The 27503-nt window shown below is 45.6% G+C and overlaps 2 protein-coding genes across 11 annotated transcripts in view; both read left to right on the top strand.

Annotated features, from left to right (window-relative positions):
• NCOA2 (nuclear receptor coactivator 2) overlaps positions 1-6244 on the top strand; it is a 131412-nt gene extending 125168 nt beyond the window's left edge. For all 10 annotated transcript variants that reach the window (XM_081204343.1, XM_081204341.1, XM_081204336.1 and 7 more), the window contains 3 exons: positions 1303-1501; positions 1866-1955; positions 2572-6244. In XM_081204343.1, the coding sequence (XP_081060469.1) occupies positions 1303-1501; positions 1866-1955; positions 2572-2583 (301 nt within the window). In that variant the 3' untranslated portion in view covers positions 2584-6244. The remainder of the gene's footprint in view (positions 1-1302; positions 1502-1865; positions 1956-2571) is intronic.
• A 10486-nt stretch (positions 6245-16730) lies between these two features.
• Positions 16731-26836, top strand: PRDM14 (PR/SET domain 14; the record flags this gene model as incomplete). The annotated part of the gene is made up of 7 exons (XM_081206077.1): positions 16731-17280; positions 18760-18816; positions 18977-19134; positions 19962-20232; positions 20542-20744; positions 24711-24812; positions 26214-26836. The coding sequence occupies 7 exons, from the start codon at positions 16731-16733 to the stop codon at positions 26442-26444; spliced, it is 1572 nt and encodes a 523-aa protein (XP_081062203.1). The 3' UTR covers positions 26445-26836.
• Positions 26837-27503: the final 667 nt, after the last annotated feature.

The raw sequence follows: 27503 nt of genomic DNA, 5'->3' as shown, positions 1-27503 counted from the left end.
ACAACATAAAATTACAATATAAAAACCACAAAATACATAGTAAAAATAAGGACAACAAACCAATAATCCTCCTTCCCACAACACATTTAAAAGGGCATCAGATGTCAGTCAGCCAAAGGCCTGGTTGGAGAGAAACATTGCCTGGCGCCTAAAGGTATATCATGAAGACATCAGCCAGAACTCCCTGGGGAGAGCATTCTACCAACAGGGAGCTATTGCAGAAAAGGCCCGTTCTTGCATTGGCACCCTCTAGACCACTTATGCAATGGGATTTCCCCTTTCTGTCCACTCTCTGCATTCCCCCTACTTCTGGTTAGGGTGGGGGTGGTCTTCCTGAAGCAGATTTTGATGGCGCATGGTTGGTCTGCAGTGAGGAAGAAGAGGAATTTCTGTTACACAAGTGGAAGTCCGTTGCTCAAGCAGAACAACTATGACTAGTTTACACTTTTTTCTTATGGGGGCTCTCATTACTAAGTAGGAATTTCCATGTCACCCAGTTTTCAAAAAGATCAAGTAACTACAAAAACATGTGAATTTCTGATTAGAGTTTTATTCTGCATGTTCGTAAAACCAATCCATAATAAAATATATGTGATGTGTATTTATCAGCCATGGGCTAAAAATATAAATCACAGTTCAATCCTTGTATATCCAATCAGAAGTCAGTCCTATTAAATTCATTGGGACTTATTTCCAGGTAGTCGTGAATAGGAGTGAAGCAAATTTTTTGAAATGATAATTATTTATTTGTAAATTATGACTTGAAATCATCCCAAACTGCTTTTTCTTCAGTTTTCTAGGATCTTGTCTGTTACAAAGACAGTGGACTCACTAAACTACTTAGTCTTGCAGGGCTTTAAATTTTCTGCCTACTGACAGATAATTAGATAGATACATACACACACATCTAGATCACTGCATTGGTTTCTCTTGAATGAGCACGACAACTATGTTTAGATGGCCCCTAAGGTTTAGCTCAGAATATTTTAAGTGTCTTTGCATCTTGATGTTAAAAGATAAGCAGGAAAAGTTTCTTTTCCAATTTATTACTCTTTTAAAGATGCTGTAGGTCTATTTAACGCATATATTATTTTGGCAAATTGTGGGGAGAATTTTTGCAGACCTAATCATCACATTACTTACTAGCTGAGAAAGAAATGCATGCTTTGTGCACTGATAATCAGACTCCATTTATTGAAGGCGTCCCCAGATGCACTAACCCTCTGAGGTGTTCAGGAATGTTCAAGGCCCGAAGGATGAACATCTTGATTCTGACGTGCTGGTGTGTATTTCATCCTGCAGCATGTTTTCACAACAATCTCCTCCACACTTCGGGCAGCAAGCTAACACCAGCATGTACAATAACAACATGAACATCAATGTATCCATGGTGACCAACACAAGCGGTATGAACAACATGAACCAGATGACAGGACAGATCAGCATGACCTCAGCAACCTCTGTGCCTACATCAGGGTTGTCCTCCATGGGTCCTGAGCAGGTGAGAATTCTCTGCCTGGTGAGATTTGTAACCAGTAGTTGATTTAATACAGCTTTTCCCAACATAAATTACCAATTTTAACATTTGCCTGGAGACACTCACAGTAACCAACTCAAAATAGGGCAAGAGCAAAATGTGCATAAGAATGACAGTGTAAAGAAGGGAGAGAAGTGGAGGTGAACACATAGCACAACACCTTGTATGATATGTGCCTCCTCATTAAGTCTGCTCTCTTATTTTGTTATATTTTTGGCTAGAAAGGTGTGTGTGTGTCTGTGCATGTATGCATGCAGTGTTGTGGTTTATTCAAAGATGCTTTCTATTTCCCCCAGTGACTTACAAACGAGTCTTCTCCTTGCCGTAGGTTAATGATCCTGCTATGAGAGGAGGCAATCTTTTTCCAAACCAGCTACCTGGAATGGATATGATAAAGCAGGAGGGAGATGCATCACGGGTAAGAAACGGTTCACATTTTGCCTTGAATCTTTTAAGGAATAGATGCAATTTTATCCAGTTGCAAGTAATATGATTCTTCCTAAGTGGACTTCTTAGAAAAATATTCTGGCAAATTCATTCTCAAAACTAGTCAAACACTTTGAATTGTGCTCGGAAACGTACTGGGAGCCAATGTAGGTCTTTCAGGACCGGTGTTATGTGGTGTCAGCGGCCACTCCCAGTCACCAGTCTAGCTGCCGCATTCTGGATTAGTTGTAGTTTCCGGGTCACCTTCAAAGGTAGCCCCACGTAGAGCGCATTGCAGTAGTCCAAGCGGAAGATAACCAGAGTGTGCACCACTCTGGCGAGACAGTTCACGGGCAGGTAGGGTCTCAGCCTGCGTACCAGATGGAGCTGATAAACAGCTGCCCTGGACACAGAATTGACCTGCACCTCCATGGACAGCTGTGAGTCCAAAATGACTCCCAGGCTGTGCACCTGGTCCTTCAGAGGCACAGTTACCCCATTCAGGACCAGGGAGTCCTCCACACCCGCCTGCCCCTTGTCCCCCAAGAACAGTACATGCTCAGTTAAGCATTGCTATTAATGCCTCTTTTTCCTTTTTGGTCTTCTAGAAATATTGCTGACCCTGAAGATTGCTAATTTCTTCAACTGACTGGGTTCCCCAGCCCAGACTTCTTACCAGTTTGAAGAGCTGCATATGTTTGGTTTTGCCCCAACTGTTCTGCCAGTCGGTTCTGCTGGAGAAAGTAGAGTTTAGTGCTGCAAACGGAACAACGCCACTTGAGTGGAATCAAAACCATTGTTGGTGGAGGAGCAGCCTCTTCTTTGACAGTCTGAAGCTAGCGTACAGACAGTTGCTCAGTCTGTTCACTGCATTCACCTTAGTGCAACTTAGATCTCTCCTGCAAAGTAAATGTTGATAGCCAGTTCTCATAAACCGTGTCAGATTGAATGTATTTAAATGTATGTATTTAAGGAAAACCAACCATGCTCTCATTCTGTTCTGTTTGTAGATTTAGATCTTTATCTCTTTCTGTTTTCCTTCGCTACACAGTCTGGTGCAAAGGATTCAGTTCCATCTGGAAATAAGTGGGTTAATATTAAAACCTCCACTTTAGGAGGTGGGGCGTTAGCTGGATTACGACTCTCATAGTGCTAAATGACAAAATGTGGAGAACAGACATCTAACTGTTTTGGGGGAAAGGTATCTAGTTGACTAGACATCCCATGCTAGAAAACAAAACCAGTCCGTTTTGAATAGGTTTACATTTGTAAACAGGTTAAAATATCCTGTGAGAGGGCTGTTTTTAAAGTTCTTTTGGTTACTTTGAACGAAATCATGAGTCAAACCAATTTAAGTTCCCATTCAATTGATTTCAGCATCCTAAAAAATTAACTAAAGTTAGCATCCCTTTTCTCCTGCCTTCAGTTGCCCTTTCTCTGTTTCTTTTCTTACAGGATGGAGAAATGAATAACCCTCATTGTATCCCTAGGTTTGTTACCTGAGTTCTAGGTTGCAGGTAACTAGTTGCTGAATAATCATTTTAAATAAGGGTGCATCTTTTGGTGATGGAAGTGGCAGGATTGAGGCATTAAAAAATCAGAACTTAAAAGCATCTGATGTAAATGATAAAACTTAATTTTTCCCCCATCTCCACAACTGGGGAAAATAATGACTTAAGCTATGGCAGATATCACTACAGAGTTAACCATCATGTGTTCTAATTATTTTGAAGCAGCGGGGACTGAGGACATTTTGTAAGGTACATAAAAACCAGTTTCTATGTAAACAAGCAATAATTTAAGTTGAAGACTTTAGTGTTTTAATTGTATAATTTTGTGAGGTATACATGTTGTGGAGTTGATTTCCAAATGAGGTACTTCAGTATTAAATTAGATATCTTCATAGCTATGTGTGTCTCCTGGGGAAAAAAGTGTTTTGTAAAGGATCACAATGCCTTGATTAGACCTAATTTGTAGGCTTGAAACTTCATTTTCTAAACCTTGCGATTCTGCTCATAAAGTCATTTATCTAACCTTATATTATATGCAGCCACTGTAGGAGCCAATTCTTGACTTTTTTGTATGTTTATATTCTTTCTTAATGAATCTTAGAAAAACTGTTGTTCAGCAGGCCACTGCTTAAGGTGGTTTTACTCTTACCTGCTATGGTTCCAGTAATGTTTTAGTATAAGCTGGCATCAGTTTCTGTGGACTTAAAATACCAGGAAGCTGGTTGTTTTTGACCTCCTGTTTCTCTCTTCCCCACAATCCACACACTTTCATACCTGAACTCAAAATTTTGGAATTTACTTAAAATGCAATGCATTTTATATTATCTCAATCATCATTCATGTATTTGGGAGAAGGTCTGTTAACCTTGAAATCTTGTTTGCTTGTGATGAGGGTTAAAATATACAAAGAATCTGACTTTCATAGAGTGCTAAGACAAAAAATAAGTTAAGGAACATATAGAATTCATTTCAAACCATTTGTTTCCTGTTGAGTGGCTCTCCTGTTACACTGGGAGATACTGCACTTCTGAGCAGTCACCCACCACTTTGTCGGTTAAACTCAAAAGTAGCTATTCAGACAACTGAGCCATCTGGTGGAAATCTATGATATGTCAGCCCTGAGCTCCATAACATTAAGAAAAGTTTTTTAATATTAATAGTAAAATTATGTCTGGATTAAAATTTGATCATTTTTAACCTCTAGGTTTTGGATTAAATATTTTACCTTTGAAATATTCTCTCTCGAAACATTTTTTAATTTTAAAAAGTAGGCAAATAAGTAATTTTTAACTTGAGCCAGTTCAGAATATTTCTTCGTTTGCCCATATTTAGTTGAATTTTAAAATAAGTGGTTATATCCATCAGAAAATTTATTGGGGTCAATGAACTGAAAACAATGAGTAGGCATTTTCTGGTTATGTTAATCATGCTAGAGACAAAGGTAACCATGCCAAATTAATTTCTTTTTTATAATCAGTGTTTCTAATTCCATACACAGTAAAATTGATAGAGATAGCAATTGGATTTTATGCTGGAACATAATCAGTGTTCTCTTATAATAAGTGTGATGGACTTAAGAGGTCTTAATTTTTTAAAAAAAAAATACACATATATAACCACATGGCATAGGGGGTTGGACTAGATGTCCCTTGATGGTCCCCCCCAACTCTACAATTATATGAAAGCTCCATTCAACCAAATTCAGGTAAAGTGCTATCAGTGAAGTTGATATCAGTGAAGTCAATCAAAGATTTTTTAAAAATGGGGGCCCCACCAGTCCATTAGTCTATATTAACTGAAAGCAATGTTTTTGCCATTTATATAAAGCATTTTTAATCTATGTGGATTTTCTTTCTTTCTTTTTTTACAAAAAGGAGTTCATATGGGCTTAACACATGAAAAAGGTGGTTCAGCTCTACTTGCAAAACCCAAAGATACACAATCAGTTTTGAAATGCAACTTAAGCCATTAATTGTTGGTGTGAATTTAAAGTTTTCTAGTATTTGTATGGTAGTATTGCTACCTAAGAGCAAAAGCATTCTCTGCACAAAAGAAAATTACTGTAGTGGCTTTGGTTTTTAATTAGAATTTTCTCCCTGGTGTTTCTTTGTAGACTAAAACAAAATCTTTTTAGTTTCTTTCTACAGGTAAAGCTATGTGCAAGAACCTCAAAATGCTAAAATCTAGCATAATGCCTTAGATCTGTTTTTAAGTCTTGTATATTCCTACATAGCTGTCTGATGTATTATATTTGTATAGTGAATTGTGTACAATTTTGAAATAAGCGCATCATCACTTAGCTTTCAGTCGTTGAATAGAGATGATGGACACATTTCTTCAAGCATTGATTCTTATTTTTTTTCTTTTGTCATTTGTGGGTTTTATTTGTACAGTTCCTCATGAAGTTGCATCTGAGATGTGTATGAGTGTGTGTATATGAAAAGATTATACGAGGGTAAAACTAAGCAATATATAAACTATGGTTCTTCAGGAGAAAGCTTACAGTGTTTTCAGGTTGTGATTTATTTTCAAGACTGAGTTGACTCTGAACATCACTTTGTTCACCTGCATTGATGTTTGTATTTCTAGTGTGAGCAGTTTATGCAAAGGTAGATATATTCAGAGAAATTTTAAATACATTTATGCAAGTTAATATTGCTTTGCTGATGCTATTTGCTTATTTGATGTTAAATAATGCTATTGTAAATAAAGAATTCTGTTATTGCATCATTTAATAAATTTTAATGCCTTTGGGTTTTACATGGTTTTAGACATAGCAACATTTCTTCTGTTGTGCCATTTGTGCGTGCAAAAAGTTGTGCCAGGAGAGTCACAGCATCCCAGTTGGTAGATGGCGCTGAGTTGAATTAAGACAGCAGGCTTCTTCATTGGTCCTCTCAATGTACTGTCTCTAGAGCTGGCATGCTTAAGTCATTCCAGTAATGGACTCTTTAATGTCTGGGTTCAAGTGCAATTAGCACAGCCAGCCATACTAAATATGTATACCTTGGAAACCTGTGGGCAAAATCTGACCGTTTGCTTGATAAATGATCCTACTAACCAGTGTTCCCTCTCACCTGTGGCCTCATGCAGTACAGGATGAGCAGCAAAAACTGAGGGGAATGTGTATGTGTGAACTTGCCTATCACTTCTGGGCTATTAAAAAGCAGTGAGGGGGTGAGCCCATGCATTCCCCCACTATTCCTTTGAGGACAACTACAGCTAAGAGGATTGCACTGGCTTTGAGTGCTGGATTGGAATAGGGTGGGTGGGTAGTGGAAGAGAGACACAACTTTCAAGAAATGCAGGGCTTAAAAAAAAAGAGGCTATAGAAGAACTTGACCCACTATGCAAGCCCTTTTTCTATTACTATTTTAACATTAGTTTCTCAGTTGCTACCTGAGCCATCTTAAAGAGCCTGTATAATGTAAACTGGTTGCAAGAAACACTTGGAAAACCCCAACAACTTCTATGGATTATAGCATAGCATTATAGCGCCGTAAGAACCACTCCTACACACAAGCCCAGCATATCAGGGCCCCCAATGGTACTATATCTTTTGCTGAGGAAAACTAGGACACAGAAAGGATTGTTAAGTGGTGGGAAATAACCCTTCTGTGTGGCATACAAACACAGATACACATTTCTGGGGAGGTATTGCAGCCAAATAGTGCTGCTTAAACTTTGTTGCAGAGTAGACTCTATTCTCATTTGCTTTTTCTTTGAGACACAGGAAGTTGCCTTATACCAAGTCAGACCTCTGCTTCGTTTAGCTCAGCATAGTCTACACTGACTGTAGCTCTCCAGATTTCTAGAAGAGAAGGGTTCCCAGAATCATAGAATCATAAAGGTTGGAAGGGACCCTTAGGATCCTCTACTCCAACCCCCTGCAATACAGGAATATGCAGCTGTCCCTTATAGGGATCATGGCTGCAACTTTGGCATAACCAACACCATACTTTGACCAACGGAGCTATCTAGCTGCCAACTAGATAGCAGGAGATGCCAGGGATTGAACCTGGAAACTCCTGCATACAAAGCCAGGTGCTGGGCTACTGCGCACAGGATCCTTTCCTAAATAAAGACCTCCCCATCTTTTCAGCACCACCACACCTTACTACATTTCTTTGTGTCACCCAGTGAAATTGACGGACAGATTTAAGTGCAAGGGTTGACATTTCGATTTTTGGCAGATTGAAAATAATTTTATTCTGGGTTTCATTAGCTATATGCTCACTGAAGAGTATACTGAATTTTCTGGGTTATCTGCTGTGCTGCTACATAGACCTGAGTTACATGCTGCCTATCATTCTGAACAGTGGAGCATATCAGGAGAGACCACCACCACCTTTGACTGATTCTCCCACTTGTTCTGTACCTCAGTAGCAAGTTGGTTTTTCTTCAGCAGGTGCTTTTACCTCTCAGTCAACTACATTTGGGGGGTTATGGAAGTTATTTCTAATATCCTTTTGAAGCCTCCTCTTAAGTGGTCACTGGTGTCATTGGGGCAGGCAGCCTGAGCCCCCTTCAGCAAAAATTGCAGGAGGGCCTCCAAATTCAAAAGGACTAGATTTCCATATCTTGAAGTTAGTAGAGTAAACATTGATATCTAACAGGGCATTGCTCCTGTTTTCAAAATTGATTCCAAACTGTTCTCAACTATGATTGCTCTGAAAGGAAACTTATCAGACACTGATCACTCTGCACGGGAGGCACTTCAGGCTATAATATATCTATAACCTCATTCTTTGGCAATGCACAGTCATTTTGTTGACCTGCTTTCAGCTTTGTACTTATCCTAGGTTTCAAGCCAAACGGGAAGAACCAAAATGGCAAGTCCAAGTATTACTAGTCTGGCAACTATTCTAAGTACCACCTGCACCAGGAAGCCAAGGCTACATCATCAAACCCCTCTGGAAAGGAATGAAGCTCCCTACCTGATGACAAATCAATTTTAAACATTCTGAGGAAGACTGCTACTTAACCCCAAGAGGTGGGACTAACCACACAAAGCAAAATTGGGGGTAAGGAGCAGGGAAACCACTGCAGAACAAAACCGCAAAGACAAAGGTGGTGTCAGAGAGCAGCTTCAGATGACCCACTGAGCACTTTCGGCCTTTCGCTTTCTCCGTCAGTGGGAATGGAAAGTAAGCCACAGGAATGCCATTCACATCTATCACTATCTAGATGGCATTCTGTAGCAGGTGTGTCTGAAAGTACAAATAACACCAAATAAGCTCACACTAATGTTTTATTGCCAACTGGGAAAAAGACTTGGGTGCAGGTTATCTAGCATCTAGATTCAGTTTTTTACTTGACATTCTTACTTTCTGACAGAGTGATTAAAGTGGTTGTCCATCAATAGGAACTACTCAGCATGGTCAGAATTGAAACCTTGCACAACCTTTGGAGCTCAGTGGTCTCATATACTGAAAGGATGGTTTGGCCTGCAAAGTCAACCTTCTGGGTGCTAAACAGACTGTGCTTGAAAGGGGAACTGCTGTTTCTTGGGATACAGCTTGGGCAGGGTTTTTTTTCCTCCATTGGTGAAGGATGTGAATAATGGGAAGATCCCCTTTGTGGTCTCCACCAGGAGCTGATCTTCGTTCTGCATATGCAATGCATTTTTATCCATGCATGCATGCATGCATGCATGCGCGCATATATATATATATATCGCCTTCCCACTTTGTCCAGTGGGGCTTACTCCTTTGTAAACCATTTCCCATGAAACACTGGTAATTGTAGCTCTGAGATGAATAGGAATCCCCCTTAAAATTCAGCCCCATTAAATTACAGTTCCCAGGATTCTTTGGGGAAAGCCATGATAGTTTAAAGTGCTGTGTTGCTGCTTTAAATGTATAGTGCCTAAGGAAATCAAAGTAAAGAACGGCGCACCTTCCTCCCAGGCTTTGTTGTCGGGGAAAAACATTGCCAATTCTCAAGAACTAACGGAGGAGGCCATGTTCATCCTAAAGACATGCAGCTGCAAATAGCTCCCTCTAGTGTCAGTGGAATATATTTGCACGCAAGGCAATATTTCAGACAAAGTTAAGTCAACCGTCTCCTGACTGTATAAGAAACAACTATCGCTGCTCAGGCACCCCAAGAGCGTTGCAGCAGCACCAGGTACCGCCTTGACCACAGTTCTTGTCCTATTAAACATTTCGCACTTACCCGAAGACCCGAGGGATCCGATACTGATTCTGGCATGATGAGTAAAGCACGTATGTGGGGGAAGAATCTGCCCCCAGCGCATCCTTGGGCGAACCTGGGTTGCAGCCTGCCGCCAGCTCACGACCAACATCCACTTCTGGACTATCTTTGCACTCTGTTCCACCTTGCTTTGGGCAGCAAGTCCCTTTTCCTTTGTTTCCCCTTCTTTCTGTCCCTTTCACTCTCCCTCGATAACTTTGTTGAGATCTGCCGGAGAGATAGCTTTGGAGGGGGCTGCATGAAGAAACCGAACAGGCGTCGCGGCGAAGAAAAAACTAGGAGACCAGAATTTTCGCAGCTCCGGAAGTTCAGCAGGGAATGTGGGAGCGCAGGCAAGCTGTGCGCCTTCGCTTGCTCCCTTTCGTTTCTCTTTGCCGCTGGAGCCCTGGCTGCATCCTGCACGGGGGTCCTTTTTCCAGAGCGAAACTCAAAGCGCTCGTCTCTTTTCTCTGCCGAATTGCCAGTTACTAGCAGGCACACACAGCCGGGCACACGCACCCGACGCTTACACCCCTTCCGTTGATCTCTTTGAAACCAAAGTCAGATTGGCTATAGGACTCTGGTAGCCGTTGCCCATTCATTGACCGCCATGCAGACTTTAAAGCACGTTTAAAGGGTTGCTGCCTTTCTAGGGTCGTATAAATCATTGCGGTGAGTTGGAAGCGATGCTCCGCCTCCGCGGATGCTGGCTGGCTTTCTTCTCTCCGGTTTGTGTTATCCCGGAGACAAAGCATTCCCTTAAAAGATCTTACTTAGAAGATGCCCTGAACGGAGGAGCTGTGCTCTTCGCTCCCTCCTCCCCACTTTGAAAAAAAAGTTGTATTTATTATAATTGCACGTCGAAGGTGCGAAGTGCAATACTTGGGAGCAGGGCGGACAGCTGCAAAAGAGGACCAGGCAGGCACCCGCACTTTTGAGAATTGAGTAGAATAAGAGGGAGGCTTCCGTGGAGACAGCTTGGTGCGCGAGCTGCTCCTGCAGAAATTAATCTAAGTTGACGATTCTGGAGGAGTCCTGGCAGCGCTAGTTGGATGTAGAAGTCCCATGGACATTCATTGGGACCCTGCTTTTCCTTCAGTTTCTCCCCCCCCCCTCCGTTTGTAATAATGTTATCACAGGTGAACGTGTCGCTAAAATATAGCCTACCGGCAAGAGAATAATTCACTGTTGATAGCAAGCATTGTTTATGTGTGTGGGTTTTTTAAAATTAAATTCATTCTAGCTATTAAAATGCATGTAATTGGCTCACTCCAAGTAAGCGTACATGGAAACGGGCGGTGCATAGTATACCATGGATAGTAATAAATATTTCAGCGACTTGGTAGTGTACAGAAATCTCTTCTCTACAGAGAGATCTCCAGGATACATTAAAAAAATATATATTCAAACAACTACATTTCCAAAAGCAGAGCAGCCTGATCAAAGTGTGTTTTGACTGCATGATTTGGGTGTACTATGAAAAGAAGTTAAATAGGGAATCTACACAGTTCTTAAAAGGACGGGTTTCAATAGAAAAACAACATTTTAAAAATCTCAGTGCATGTCATGGGGTGCTGCTCTAAAGGGCAGTGTGAAAGTGGGGGTAAGAAACTGACACTGGCTTTCAAAACACCCAAAGTTTATAATAAACATTTCGGGCGTGCCACTAATAGCTCTTTGGAAACTCATTCCCGCTGTTGGTGTGCCCGCGTGAAAGTAACGTAGGCCGGGTTGTAGCTGACATCATACTCAGAGTAAACCTACTGGACTCAATGGATTTTAGTCCACATACAACTCCTTATACAACTCCTTAGTCTTTAAATGTTCTTGTATCAGATCTTTGTTTGATTGATGGCAATGCGGGGGTGGGGGGGGGTTGATTTTTTTTATGCCAACCTTCCTGCGTCTTTGTCTCATTGTGAAAAAGTGGCTGGACCCCCTAGTCCAAAGTTTCTGAGCCGCATTTTGAGACTTTCACACGCCATTGTTCACAGCTGCCGGCCTAACACATTTGTATGTGTAGAAGAGTTTGTGTTCTTAACGGGCAACGCTCCCTAACGTGATTTCTCCTAATTTTTCCATGACTGTGAACACACCCAAAGCTGATGGGCATTGCCATTAAAATGATGCGCGTGCGCCACTCTTGTGATCAGTTATGTGTGGCGGGGCTTATCTGCACCCCGCCCCAATGTTTTATTCAAGTTGGCACCCCTGGTGGGTGAAAATTACAATGCAAAAGAAAACCTTTTCGCTTTATCTCCCTTGTCCCTTATTTAAGTTATAACCGACATCAGTTACATTATCAAAGGTTCCCTTACCTTTGCTAGTTTCACCAGAGGGCTGCAAAATTTGGAGGCCGTCGGTGTTTTTTATTAAATTGATAGGGCTTCCTGTCGCTCTGTCATTTTCGGTTGAAACCAGAGATGAGCCAGGATGAAATGGACAAAGACTTCCTGGACCCTTTAAGGAACAATAGGGAAAACGTAGGCTGTAAATGGTCGCAAAGCACATTAAAAAGTCGGGGAATTCTCTTGACAGTTCGTAAAACGCTTTAAAATGCGCGCGTGTTCTTTCTCTTTAAGAAAAAACCCCCCAAATATTTTATTCTGGGCAAACTGATCTATGATTCCAGCCTACCCTCCAGTTAAATAATTCTGAAAGGGAGGGATGTAAATTGGGGAATGTTCCTATTACCTCAACCTGATTCACACGTGGGTGTTTGTGCTACCGGGAGGAAGGCTAAGGAAAATGGGGAGGAACACAATTAACAGTTGTGTTGATTTCAGCAGGTGTAGTAGGTCACGTGGCAAACTACCCCTAATAAAATCCCGTCTTCTACAACTCCGCCTCCTTTCTTCCATCTGGCTACACTAGCAGCTGCTGGTAGGTATCTGTGCGTTTTCTCAAACTCAAATGTTCGTAGGGAGAAAAGGGAGAAAACAAGAAGCGCTTCCACGGCCACCTTCCTTTGGAGAATCTCTCGGCAGCTCCTCCTATTCAATAAAACCCCTTTTGCAACATTAAAAGTAGATCAGACACTTTGGAGGCGGGTGCGGGGAATTAAGGGGACAGAACGCGGTTGGAACTTACAGTCAAGTAGTTATCTCTTCCTCTGTTCCAAATATGTATTATTATTTTTATTTATTTTGGCCGCCGTCTTTATTCCCAGGCAATGCCTTTGTCCTTCGCCTCCCCTTTGGGAGGTTCTACCCTTAGGAAACAATGTTTGCCCAGAAAACGCCTCATGCGGCACAATCTTATACAAAACTGCTCAATAAGGAGCCCCACCGTGTTAAATTGGTTTATTCTCAGGAATATGTTCGCAGAGCAACCGCCGGGAAGTGTGATGGGCGAAACTGGATGCGATCATGTCGCACGGTTTCTTGCATTTCCCAATAAGATTACCGTATTAGTTTATTTGGGGGGGGGCACTTTGAAGGTTATCAGATTTATTCCGGCATAAGATATCGTGGACCATTCAGATGCATGAAATGTTTTCCTGTGTTGAAAGTACAATATGCTTCCATATGCTGTTGCGGGGAGGAGGTGTAAACGGTGAAGTCAGAAGGAAAAGTACGAACGAGCAAGTGACAGTCACACAAGTACCGGTAACCTTTTTCCTGACATGTCACATAAACGGAATGCGGCACACTGTACGGTAATTTACAGCTAGTTGATCGTTCTTTACCATCGCTGTCGCGATTCCCGCTTCTCCCATAAGCCTCCAGATAAGGCTTATTAATCTGTGGTTCCGAATTTCAGGATCGCCCCCCACAACTGATGCCAAAGTTTTGTGCTGCAAACCCCGCGTTTTGTGCGACTCCCCAAACCGAGTAATTGACAAAACAAATCGGAGTCACAAGTCAAAAATCCATCCTTGTCCCATTGACTCCAAACCAGTGCCAAAGTTTGGTGCCATTTTGTGCCTCAACACCACCACCACCCCCGCTTTCCCAGCCCCCTCCCCCCCCAGCTATTGACACTCAAAGATGAGTGGTCCTTGGCTGAGAGAATGGGCTGGGTACAACTGGATGCTAAGGAGCTCCTCATCTTTGAGAGATCTCGGATGAACGCTCCTTTTCCTTTGGTTTATTTTAACCTTCCCTGGTGAAGGTAGGACTACGGATGTTTTCACAGTACAAATTGACAAGACCTCCTTTTGTATTTCTCTTTTTGAACACTTCATGTAGTAAACGCTGTTGATGTAGGGAGAGCGGAAGAGAGTTGGAAACAAAACTGAGCGTCAGTGCCGGTTGCATCTTGGGCAGTCATTGCTGAGATGTGATGCGGAGCGAAGGCTCGCCACCTTCCTCCTCCTCCTCTCCTCTAAGCAAGCCGGTCTTTGACCAATAGCTGGTGCCGTCTAAGGAGGCGGGCGAAGGTGGTGGTCGGAGAGAGACTTGCATCTCCCCGCCCGCCTCCTCCCGGCGAGCATCCTTGGAGCACCATCTGCCCGCAAGGCACACGTGGCTCCTCCTTAAGCAGCCGCTTCTGGTAGGCGCAGCGTCGAGGGGCGGCCAGAAGAACCGTCGCGGAGCAAGTTGAGCAACTCCGGAGTGAGTAGCAGCTGCGGGCAGCAAACTTCCCTTCCTTGCCTGGCTGCCTTCCATCCCGGGAGCCTCTGACGTTGCCGGGGAGCGGGAGGCGTCCAAACACCATAGCTGTCAACGTTCCCCCCCCCCCTTTTTAAGGGAAATTCCCTTATTCCGAATAGGATTCCTCGCAAGAAAAGGGGAAAGTTGACAGCTATGCCAAACACCTGCTAGTGTAGATGCCTGCCAAAGAAAATCGGAGTGACTCCAGTTCTAGAGCGAGCGCCAGATCACTTTTGCCAGCAGAATTACTAGGAGAGAAGGGATGCTGCTTTCTGCAGGTGTTTGGGAAGAGTATTGCGACTTTAGCTGCGGGGCGAGGACCGCTCCTTAGTCCAAGGCGTCTCGCCTGCCTCCCACTCGAGCCTGCCGGCCAGCCGGGGCAGATCTGCCCTGCGAAGGCCCGCTTCTGCCCTTGGGAGGTGCTCGTTGCTTAAGCGGAGTAGGAAGCTTACGGCCCCCTCTGTCCCTTGCCAGCGATGGAGAGCCAGATCTGACGGGAAGGACTGGTGCTGGTGTCCTCGCTCCAGAAGAGGAGGTGGCTGGGCTGGCGACACTGGTCCTGGGTCTCTAGGGCAAGAAAGCAGGGAGGTTCTGGGACGACAGCAAGCCCTGCTACTGCAGTGGGCCAGATCCCAGACGTGGACCACAAGTCCCTGTAAAGATCTCACTGATGGTTAAGTAGGGAGCATCAAGGAGTCTTTAACCCACCGCTGGTCCCTGGAGTCATTTTTATTTCATAGGCAGAGTAACTTTCCCCGCATGGATTCTGAATAGCATCCCTCGCTTTTTAGTGTCTCTGTTTAGCTTATTCATTCCCAGAAGGGCGCCTCTGCCGTGGAGCTCAATGGGACTTATCTCCCAAAGAAGAAAAGGGTGGTCAGGATCGCAGCGCAGCAGGGCCTCCTCTGTGCGCAATCCGACGTCTTTCAGGAGGTTGGGCGGCTGCATCTCTTTTGGGTCCGCTGCAGAAGGGGGCATTTCAGCTGGTCCTGGCCAGTGGGGAGCATAGCTGTCAACTTTCCCCTTTTCTTGCGAGGAATCCTTGACAGCTATGGTGGGGAGCGCCGCCTCTGCGAGAGCTGCTTGCGGAGGCGCTCCTCGAGGTTTGGCGGAAAGGGAGCGCCGTCAGGGCGAGGAGACCTGCGGGAGCAAGACCACGAAGCGCCGCTTTCCTGGACCAGAGCTTTCCCAAAGTCACAGATCCCTTCCAGTGCAGTCCCTAGGAGTGTTTGCTCGCGAGTAGCTCCATCCGAGTTCAAAGGAGCTTATTCTTCCAAGATGCGTTTACAGCCTCATCTTAGGCAGCTTTATTCAGAAATAAGCCTAGCATGATATGGGAAACTAAAAAATGAACACTGACAGGCATTTCCTCCCCTTACTTATTCTACCCCGTGAAAAGCAGCATGGGGAGATTTTTTTATTACTTATTACATCCCCTCCCCCCAGTGATTTATTTTGAATGTTTCTGGCTCCCAAGCACTGTAAATGGTGAAGGGCTGGAATTTAGGAAAGTGGTTTAAAACCACCCTGCAGATGGCAATCATTAAGAGGACGGTGTGGCGGGTCTGTTTTTGTGGAAATGGTGCGGTGATGAAAGGTGTCCCAGGATGGATTTTTCGCACGAAGGTTAATATTGCTCTCTGGTCCCCTCGGAAGAAAGTCTCCCTAATCCATGGGGATGGGGCTCCCCCCCAGCACCCCACATTCTCATGTGGAATCGGTAGGTTCACGAATCCACTTGGACACCTGAGGAAAGGTTCAGGCTGCGAGCAAAGAGAGTGACAGACTAGAAGCCCGCCAAAAAGCGAAGCTCGAGGGGAGATGGCGGGAAGAAGGTCGCGACCCCGAAACACCTGGGAGTAAGGACCATTGAACTCGGCGAGGCTTATTTCTGAGCAGACTTTTTGAGAAGCCATGCTTAGGATTAAGATATGGTTGTTTATCTGTATTCTGTCGATAACTGGCGCTCCCTTCCTCGGTGCAGGAAGCGTTCCTGGACTTGTCACAGCTGGGGCTCCTGTTGTTTCGTGTCCATTTGCCTCGCATTAGCCCCTCGTGTTCGCTTTGGGTGTTCCCGCCACACCCCACAGATGACGACCCTCCGGGAGAGTCCTCGGTGGGTGGGGACTTATGAAAGGGTCTCGGGACAATAGGGCGGAGAGCGTTTCCCTGACGGGGAAGTGATCGGGAGGCCTTATATAAGCCTCCGGGGACGGAAACTTGACAGTAGCTGAGGTAACCTCAGCTCCACTGTGCCTGAGGAAAAGTGGACCTTCCTTCGTTCCCTCAGCTCTCTGGCCACAATGCACCCCACGACGAGTCTCCATGAGCACCTTTTCCTCCAGCAGGTAGCCCCTCCCCTCCCCCTCCCTGCCCTCCCCGAGGCGCGCGCTGCCTCTCACGCCCCCCCTGCCTTATTATTTCTCCCCACAGGTTCCCGCGCTTTCCACCGCGCCGCGCTCCTCGATGGCCTCCTCCTCCTCCTCCTCCGCCGAGCCTGACCGAGGCGAAGGCAGCAGCGAGTCTTTGCTGATGCTCCTAAGGGGCTGCCAGCCCGGGCCCGGCGTCGCCTCCCCCTTCGGCCCGGTCCTGCCAGCGCCGCGCTTCCTCGAGGCGCAGCCTTCCGCTTGCCCCTTCCAGACGCCCCTGGGAGCAGGACTGAGCCCCGGTTCGCCTCGCCTGGCGCCCTTCCCCTTCTCGCGCCTGCCCGCCGCCGCCTTCCTGCCTCCTCAGCTGCTGCCGCCGCCGCCGCCCGGTCCTCCTCTGCCCAGGCCCCAGCCGCTGCCGGTGGTCTTCCCGTCGCCCTTGGCTCGGAAGGGCGAGTCGCCTCGCCGGCGCGTCTCCGAGGGAGCGTCGCCCAAGAAGAGGAGCCCCGACGGAGCTCCGGACGCCGAGCAGCGCGCGCCCACCTACCGCTTCACGGCCCAGGAGCTACACGCCGTCCTCTACGGGGCCGGGCCAGGAGGGAGGCAGCAGGGCGCCATGGCGGGAGCCGGCCACCCTCCTCGCAGCCCGGGTAAGGAAGGCACCCGCGCGGGGTTTCCCCACAGCCTAGGGCGGAGGGTGGAGGGCAGGAAGAAGGCGGGCTTGGGGTGAGAGGGTGGCTGCTTCATAGGAAGAAACTTTTCGACGAGGACGACCAAGTTTGCACAAAAGCTTTTTCCCCCGGGACGTCTCACTGCCCCAACGCGAGGCTCCTTGGATAGGAACGTTTCCTCAAATAAAAGTAAAGCGTGGCGTCAAATGAAAATGGCACATTTCCCCACCCCATTAAATCTGCTCCCAGATTTAAGATCTTTAGGAAACTTTTGCCCCCGGGGTTAAATAACAGGGGCAAAAAGAACCCTTCTAATACTTTGAATTCTGGGTTTTTGGTGCACACACAGAAAGAAAAGTGGCTGGAATTTGCGGGCTGATTTTATTGGGCAGATGGCAATATCCTAGGAGGAGTCTGGTGCAGCCGTGGTCAACTTCTGTCCAAATTTTGCAAAGAAAAGTACACCCCCCCCTTTTTATATAAAAACCCCCCAATGACTGGAATAGGATGGGGGTGGGAGGAGAGAGTGAAGTAGAAGTTCAACCATTAATTGCAGGCAAATTTAAACTGGGTTTTAAAAAATCGGAGCACTTCTGTGGAAAAACTAGATAATGGCACAGCTGGAGTCAATTTTATCTACCGTATTCTATTTTAACCCAACAGTTTATTTTGGCCATGTGTTTACTGTATATTGCTTAAACTGATGAAAACTATTGTATCTATCAGTGATTTTTAAAAAGCATTGGGTGAGGAACTGGTGTAATTATTTTATTATCTTCCATGTATTGGTTAAATACGTTTTCAAAGCAAAAATGTTTCTGTGGAAGGAGAAACTCTGAATGCTTCTGGAGAGTCTCTCTTGACTCCCCTTTTTGTTACATTTAATCCACCCCCAAATAAGAGAATCTAAATTTTTCTCAGAAGGGCTCCTCTTGCGAAAGAAGACCCTGATCATGCTCTTCAAGACTCCAACGCCTTTGCCAGATAAGAGTCAGGAAATCCTGCACTTTAACAGCAGGGCTATGGAATAAATTACCCGCTCACCCCCACTGTAACCATCCATCCCATATGCTTCAGAGAAGTGGTTAAACTGGGGACAGAGTGGGGACCTTTAGATGTGTCTGTGCCCGCGCGCAGTTATTTTCTAACCTTATCTTGTTGGTACTGAAGGGTGGGGTAGTTTATTTCGGATGTATTACTCCGGTGTAACAGGGTTTACGTTTTGTAAAGGCACGAATCCTATGAGTTTCTATTCAAATTCCAATGAGGCAAATATTGATTCCAGCCTATTTTATTGCAGGGTCCGTAGACCCGGTGTAACTGCAATCCTCGCTCTACTTTCATGGGAATCGCCTATTTAATTCGGTGGGACTTACTTCTGAGTAGGCATGGTTGGGATTGCGTTGTTAGTCCCAGTTGTCTGATTGCAGTACTAGTTCCCCTTTGCTTTCCCGTTAGGCGCAGTTGACGGTCAGCCGCCGCTCCTAGACAAGTCTTCTCTGCAACTCCCGGAAGGTAGCTGCGTTTGTTTGGGTTTGGCTTTTGTCAAGGGGGTGGTTGGGGAAGAGGGATCAAGGCTGATCCTTTTGAGTTCTCCTCGTTTTCTTCAACCCAAAGACTAATCCCTCTCCCTTATTCCTCTCTCCCCCCCCCGCCCCCCGTTTCCTCTCTGTAGGGCTGACGGTGTTGCAGACAGTCTACGAGGACAGCCCGCAGCTGGGAGTCTTCTGCACCGAGACCATCCCCGTCGGCGTTCGCTTCGGCCCTTTCCAGGGCAAAGTTGTCAACATCAGCGAGATCAAGACTTACGACGACAATTCCCTGATGTGGGAGGTACAATTCGCTGATGTACTGTCGCTTTCTTTTCTCCGAGGGGAGGTGGGGGGGGGGCTGGATGCCTCAAGCCCTACGCCTCTGCATAGCTGATCACCGCGCTTACAGTACTTGGGAAACCAGTTTCTCTGGTTTCAAGGGGTCTTACTCCCAGTAAATGCGCACGCGGTTCCAGCTTTCTAAGGGAGATAGCGCATTTCCCTCCTCAGCTGGGTGTTTTAGGAAGAAAGCAGTGTGGAGTAATGGTAGAGTGTTGGACTAGGAAGCCCAGGGTTCAAATTTCCGCTGAGCCATGAAACTCCTAGGGTCAATCAGTCTCTCAGACTAACCTACCTCACAGGGTTGTTCTGAGGGTAAAATGGGGAGGAAGAGGACCGTGAATGCCGCCTTGAGCTTCCTTGTAGGGAAGGTGGACTATAAATGCAAAAAAATAAACAAAGGGCGTATGATGCTGGACTCCCATCAACCTCAGGCAGCAGGGCCAGTGGTTAAGACGAGTGTTTTAGTCCCATCTTGAAGTCCAGAAGTTCCTCCACCGCTGTCTACTCTAGAGGAATAGGTGGCTTGGCTATGAAAAGATCCTGCGCAGATTGATTTAGAAGCAATCCCCATTGCTATCTCCTAACTAAGCGTGTCCATGAGGATTGCGGTTTAGCTGAACGCCAAACCCCCTTGCTTTCAACGTGAGTGGGGCGAGGGAGCAGGAAGGGGCGTTTAGATCCCCCCCCCGCCTCCCTGCCAGGAGCGGCGTTGTCTTCCTGGGTTGCTGCTGTCGCTATAAGCGCGGTGAGCAACCGTGTGTAAAGTTTGTGTGTCCATCCCCACAGATTTTTGAGAACGGCCGCTTGAGCCACTTCATCGACGGCAGGGGCTCCTCCGGCAACTGGATGTCCTTAGTGAACTGCGCCCGCTTCCCCGAGGAGCAGAACTTGACGGCCCTGCAGTGCCAGGGGCAGATATTCTACGAGAGCTGCAAAGAGGTCACGCCGGGCCAGGAGCTGTTGGTCTGGTACGGGGATTGCTACTTGCAGTTCTTGGGCATCCCTATCAGCCTGAAGGGAACGGCGGAAGGGAAGCCTGTCCAGGCGCACAGTGAAGGTCAGTTGGCAACCTTCCAAGGCTCCGTAAGAGTCGCGCTCAGAGCTGTTGCAGCCGGGAATCTGAACGGTCTGCTCTGTTTGCACATTGGCTCTCCCCCCCCCCCTAATACCGCTTGTAAGTTCAAAAGAAGTTAAATGCTTCACTTTATAGTCTGGTTGTCCACTTATAAAACTCCCAGTTCATTGCATTTATTCCTCCTTTTCCCTCTTTCACTTTCTGAGCGCGCGCCTGCTTCTGAAACTAGGTGGCTATAAAAGAACCAACCACCCCTGACGGTGGCTTTTTCCTTCCCTTTCTCACCCTCAGAGTCTCTGGAGGGCTATAAGTGCGAACGCTGCGGCAAGGTGTTCGCCTACAAATACTACCGCGACAAGCACCTGAAGTACACGCGGTGCGTGGACCAAGGGGACAGGAAATTCCCGTGCCAGCTTTGCAAGCGATCTTTTGAGAAAAGGGACCGGCTGAGGATCCACGTCCTGCACGTGCACGAGAAGCACAGGCCTCACAAAGTAAGGGATCGCCAACTGGCGCCGCCGCCTTTCTCTTAGAATCTGAAGGCGGGAGAGCCCGCCCTGCCTCGAAGCAGCTGCAGCAGCAGCAGGGAATAAGTGTTTCAAAGAGTGCAGAGTGCCACCCGAACCACCCCCCCCCAACACGCTTCTCAGGAATGGAAGCAAGACTCGGGGAATGTGGGGGAATGTGTGCGATGGGGGGGGACGACATTGCTGGGCAGGGACATCTCAGGCGGTAGATTCAGGATTGCCAAAGGGCATCGTCCTCAATAAGACGATTCAATTAGCCTTGAATCGTGGGCAAGTTGAACGGTCCGTGTATCTTTCTCCATCTGTGTGTGTGTGTGTGTGTTCTGTGACTTGCTTTTGCGTGATTGTGGTTTCATCCAACGGGAACTTTACTCTCCTGTTTTTAATTTTAAAAAGGTCTTTTGATCGTTTTCATAAAAGGCTCTCTTACTTGGGAGTAAGTCCCATGGATAGCAATGGGATTTGACTTCCGAGTAAACATTGCTTTGTATGGCATCGGGCTTAAATACGGTGTGTCACAAAGGATGCCCTTGAAAGCCTCTGCAGCTGTTATGTGTTGCATTTGTGTGTGTGAATGCGGAGGAGTCTAAAGGACTGTGATAGGTTGTTCTCCGTGGGCACTTGATTTCATTTAAGCTCTGCCTAAGTAGGCTGAGGCAGAGACTCAATGGAGTATGTTAAGAGTACGTTTTCTTTGCGGTCTAGTTAGAACAGTGGTTCTCAAAGGGTGTGGCAGGAGAGGGTGGCGGGAGGATTCAAATACAATCAATATTATATGTTATTATGTGGGTTCATTGTTTTTTCTGGGTGTCCCATCATCATATTATAAAGCAGCTGTGTTCTGAGGTAAGTCATGCACTTGCTTCTTTGTCTTTTCCAATGTATTTCTTATCGATTAAAAAAAAAATCGGTGTGGCGCCTGCAAATTTTACTTCTGAAAGCGTGGCCCAAAGAAAAGAGTCTGAGAACCACTGAGTTAGGGAGTGAAGGAAAACCATGGTGACACTTCCGGGAAGGGGTCCTGATTGTGCCCCCTCCCCCCTCTCTTGAGAAAAAACAGCGCAGAGAGTTCAAGCTACTCGCCTGCTTCACTGCAGGGAGTGATTGCAGCTCCAGGAAACCACAACTGCAAAACGCACCGCCCCTGCTGATTCTCTGCCCTGAAATCTTTTTTCCTCTTGTTTTGTTGCTGTCCCCCCCCCTTTTTTTCTTCCTTTTTTAAAACCATGGTTACTTGCGGTTTATTGAAGCAAACGTTCGGCCTCAACTCTGGAGCGCACTTGTCTGAAAGCAGACCCAGTTCATTCAAAGCCAATGAGGTTTGCTTGTGACGGTAGTGATCTTCACACAAAACCCCTAGCAATGAAATCGGGTGGATCGAGTTCCTCAAGGTAATGGTTCTGGATAGTTCACCTGTTGTGAAATTTAGAAGCGTGGTGTTGCATTTAGTTGCAATTGCACTACACTTCTGGAAACAGAATTACAAAATGGAAAGGTTATGGAACTTTTAAATATAGAGATAAGTGTGCTTTCTGTCTCTCCTCTCCCCTCCTATACCTAAGGATTCCATGGCACTGAAGTGTCCTGTAGCCTCTCCAGTATCTTCGGGTGGCTGGAATAATTAAAGATTAACTAGGCAAAGGGGAATTCCCATAAGTGCCATATTTTAAAGAGCAGCTCCTTATTTGAATTGTGTTAGAGCTCCTGGCACTGGGAGGAGAAAGAACACTCATTTCATAGTGAGAAACTGATCTCACCCACTTTTACTTAGAAGTAACTGACAGACCAGCCTGTATGTATGTATGTATGTATGTATGTATGTATGTATGTATGTATAGAACTATAGCCTGAGGCTGCAATCCTATACTTACCTAAGTGTATGTCTGATTAAATTAACTGGGGCTTAGTTCTAAGTAGATAGTCTTAGGAATGTGCTCTGAAAAGGTGTCACTTGACTTGATTGCTATTCCAGACAATAGCTGAGTACTATCTTCCATTTAATAATATACATTCACATCATTATTATCCACTTTACCACCCTGGCTCTTTAGAGTCTATCAACTTCCTTCCCTCCCACCTCATGGCTTTCAAAATTAACCTTTATATCATTACATTTCGTATGTTTCCCACTTCTAATCACACTCATTACAAAATAGCTCAAAATGTAAATAAATAAACTTCTCATTACAAGTCTTCAGATAACCTTGCTAGTGATGTTAATTGCTTACAATAATCTTTCAGATATTGAATCAATTCACTCCAGTCCTTTTGGAAAACTTGATGGTGCTTGTTTCGGATTTTTCCTGTCAGCTTCGCCAATTCTACAAAGTCCATCATCTTCATCTGCCACTCTTCTTTCATTGGTACTTCTTGTTGTTTCCATTTTTGAGCTAAAATAATTTTTGCCACAGTTGTTGCATACATAAACAGTTTTTTATCTTCCCTTCATATCTCTTCACCCACTATACCCAATAAAAAGGCTTCTGGTTTTTTAACAAAAGTATTTTTAAATACTTTCTTTAACTTCAATCCAACAGACTTAAGACAGCGTTATAACATTCTAGTTTTTTTCTTGATTTGTGCCACTTTGCCGTAAAACTTGTAGAGAACACCCCAGATGTAGAACCTCTCTCCGGTGCTTTGTTCTCCACAAAGGGTGACAGGAATGGGGAGGAGGGAGGAGCTAGCACATTAACTTAGCATCCAACCATGACTTCTGAACTGAGGCCTGTTCACTAACAACCTCTCACGAACTAGCATTACACTTTCTTCAAGCCCAGCTGGCCATATAAACACAACTTCAACTCAGTTGTCTCATTCCCTTCATTTTCATCCCTTGTTACAGGGACAGAAAGAAGCTCAGCTTGGTAGCAATTAAGTAGTAGCAATTAAGCAGTCCCAGATAATCAATGTTAAAATGGTTTTGTAAAATGGTTGCAAACTACAAGTGCACCTGCCCTTACATGCATCCCACTCGGAGACCTCATAACAGATAGATAGATGATAGATAGGTAGATAGATAGATAGATATAGATAGATGGACTTCTCCTTGTTTGGGGCTGCTGCCCAGAAGTTGCTGCCTCAGCAAGGGAAGGTGGCCTTTGATTGACTAGCGGCTTCTCCTCACCTCCATTGTGGGTCCATGAACCCATCCTGGTACCAGTTACGTTGGGCACCCTTCTCTGCCCCTGCCCTCTGGCCAGCCAGCCACTGCTGCTGCACACACTTGCCCCCCTCAGGTAGGCAGGCTCAGTTCAGGCTAGGCAGCTGCCCCAAATAATGAGTCTCTCCCTCCCTCCCCTTCCTCCCTGCATGCCCTCCTTATTAAAGTTAGCTGCTCCCCACTTTACACGATTTCACTTGTGCGTGTGAGGGCCCAGAACACCTGTGTGTGTGTGTGTGTGTGTGTGTGTGTGTGATCAGCCTCTGCTTTAACATATCAATGCTTTGAAAATGCGTGAAACTATATAGTAGGCACCAATGCTCCAGTATTGGACAAGACTACAGGCTTATGCCAGAGTGTTTTGTGGGGGACGGGGGGAATCAGACTCTCAGGCCTTGTTATCACTGCACCCAAGTGCCCACAAATTGATCAGAGCATCTTTATAGAGGAATCTGCAAATCAGTGTGTAGGCTTCAAGCCTACACAGCGAAGGCACGTAGTACAGGCAGAGAGGGGCTGTGGCTAGAATAATCTTCTTGGCATGATTCATACATATAGGTTGAAACCTTGTATATTTCTACATGCATTACTTTTTATATGTAAAAAAGCACATTATCAATTATGTTTGCCTTCTCTGTCTTGTCTGTATTCCTATTTAAATCTCTTGTCTTGTATTGTTATCTAAATGCGCATACATGTTGCATGCCAGCAAAAATGTCTGTAACTGTCGCTGCAGCCACAAAACTGTCCTATGTGTTCTCTCTTTTCAGTGTTCTATATGTGCCAAAAGTTTCTCTCAGTCTTCCAGTCTAAACAAGCACATGAGAGTACACTCTGGAGAAAGGCCCTATAAATGTGTGTATTGCAACAAGGTGAGGACAACCATGCCCTTTGCAGGTTTTAGTTGCTTGCAGGATGTTACGTTCTCTGGTATGCTCAGTTTAATCTGTTTTAATTCTGAATTTAATGTTGAGCCCCAACTATGTTAGATGTAATGCAGAAAACACACGGCAGGTCTCCCAACATATGCATTTGTTATTACTGCATCTGGGAAGGCATGGAAATACAATGTTTTCTATTTGCAATGTACTGGAGTCTCAGCCTCCTTAGGTGGATATAAGGCTATCTGATACAAGCTTTTATTCCTGGGGTCCCACACCTGAACAGACTGTTATAAAACAGTGGTGTGGTTGATGAAATTTTAGGCTCTGGATTTAACCTTCTTGCAGCCCTCTTCCACTTAGTTGATAAATAATTAAAGTAGCAAGGCAGCCCTGCTGCCCCCCCCCCCCGGGGTGGTGGTTTTGCTGAGTGGGACCTTGGATTTCTTCCTCAAAGTCCTCCCTTAACAGTATCACAGACTGCAAAACAAAATACCACCTTTTGATAGTTGCCGTGACTGACTTGTAAGTTGATTTGTCACATGTGTTGCCTGCCTGCCCTTTAGGGGAGCTTGTGGAAATGTATATGGAGCGAGTCCCTTTTTTATTTCCACTACAATCTTGTGAACTAGGCTTGTATGAGAGATAATGATGACTTGCTCAAGGCTATTTACAGAATGCCATAGCTTGGCTGTGATTTGCACATAGTTTCCCACATCCCTCCTTCACTGGTTGTGAACATGTAAGGCTGGCTTTTCCCCCCTGCCATATATAGTAAAGGTAAAGGGACCCCTGACCATTAGGTCCAGTCGTGGCCGACTCTGGGGTTGCAGCCCTCATCTTGCTTTATTGGCCGAGGGAGCCGGCGTACAGCTTCCGGGTCATGTGGCCAGCATGTCATGTGGCCAGCTTCTGGCGAACCAGAGCAGCGCACGGAAATGCCGTTTACCTTCCCGCCAGAGCGGTACCTATTTATCTACTTGCACTTTGACGTGCTTTCGAACTGCTAGGTTGGCAGGAGCAGGGACCGAGCTATGGGAGCTCAACCCATCGCGGGGATTCGAACCGCCAACCTTCTGATCAGCAAGCCCTAGGCTCCGTGGTTTAACCCACAGCGCCACCCACATCCCAATCTGCCATATATAAGACACAGCAAAAGCCCAATTGGTTCTCCTGCTGTAGAAACAAGCATTGAATCTTAATTACAATTTTGTGAGCATGTGATTCCTTTCATCTTGTTTGTCACTTGTAGCTTTGTGTCTGAATGCGCTCTCTCTCTCTCTCTCTCTCTCTCTCTCTCTCTCTCTCTCTCGTGTGTGTGTGTGTGTGTGTGTGTTTGTGTGTAAAAGCTTTTTATGCCACCTGAAATCATTTTGTTCACCATCTCCATAGGCATTCACCGCCTCCAGCATCCTGCGCACCCACATCCGCCAGCATTCAGGAGAGAAGCCTTTTAAATGCAGACATTGTGGCAGAGCATTTGCTTCCCATGCTGCCCATGACAGCCATGTGCGGCGCACACACGGTGCTAAAGACAACTGCCGCACCTGTGCTTTGTGTGGCAAGACCTTTTCAGAGCTAGAAGAATTCCGCTTCCATATGAAGTTTCACATGGGCCATTAGCCAGAAAGCTAACGAATAGGTTGCTAACCATTTGGACATCTGTGTGGCATTTTCTGTAATGCGTCGGTTTTAATTTAGCACTACCCACCCAACAGAGATAATGAGAGATACAACTATATACAACTGCTCAGAGTGTGATCTTCACCTATTAGTACAGGCATGAGGAACCTATCCCCATGCTCTGAGGGCCAAAGTGGTGCCACACTATTTTCTGCCCTGCTCAAAACACACACACCAATCACTCCCCCGTTCTCATCCCCCACCCTTTCAGCTGATTTGTGCAAAACAGCTGAGCAGTGCTAAGTCATTCATTCCCTTAGTGCAAAATTTCTGCTTGTGCAACAGAACTCTCCACTCTTCCCTTCGCATGCCCCCCCAATCTTTTATGGGGGTTCTCCTAATTCTTGAACAAACTGGGGAGGAAGAGAAGGAGAAATTTCCATTGTTCAAGCATAAATCGAGTGAATGGAATGAGGGCTTTAGACAACACTCTTAACATTGCAGTGGGGATGAAAACCAGCCATTCCTTGACTGATCCCACCATAATCAGCTCAGGAAGCAGCAGGTTTCAACCCCATCACAGTGTGTTAGGAAGGGAGGTTTTTCAACACACTTTCACACCCTTCCCAACACATTGCAATGGGAGATGGCCCATCAGTTGATTGGATCCTATAAGATGTGGTGGTGTGAAAATGACATTCCACTCCCTTTGGATAAGGGGTGGGGAGAACTTTGTTTTTACCTGCATTGTGAAAGGTGGAAATGAAAACCAGGTTCTCCTGATCACCTGAGGAGAGGGCCTGGTTTCAGGGGAGTGCTAGGGCAAACAACTACTGAGATGGAGATTACCCAGAAGAATCCAGAAGATTTGATCCTGAGATGCCAAAGACATTTTAGTAACCACCGATGCCAAATTAAAACACAATGTTTAATTATGGCAAATATTTCTGCACTTCCAATACATTGTATTTGCTGTCAATTTTTAAAAAAGAGAATGTATGTAATTTTCGCTGGCTCATTTCTATGTTTTTGTGCTGCTAGAATTTGAAAGGTTTGTGA

The sequence above is a fragment of the Podarcis bocagei genome, assembly GCF_964188305.1.
Source record: "Podarcis bocagei genome assembly, chromosome: 8".
Classification (NCBI taxonomy): domain Eukaryota; kingdom Metazoa; phylum Chordata; class Lepidosauria; order Squamata; family Lacertidae; genus Podarcis; species Podarcis bocagei.
The sequence above is the reverse complement of the archived record's forward strand: the minus strand, read 5'-3'. Positions and strand labels throughout refer to the sequence as shown.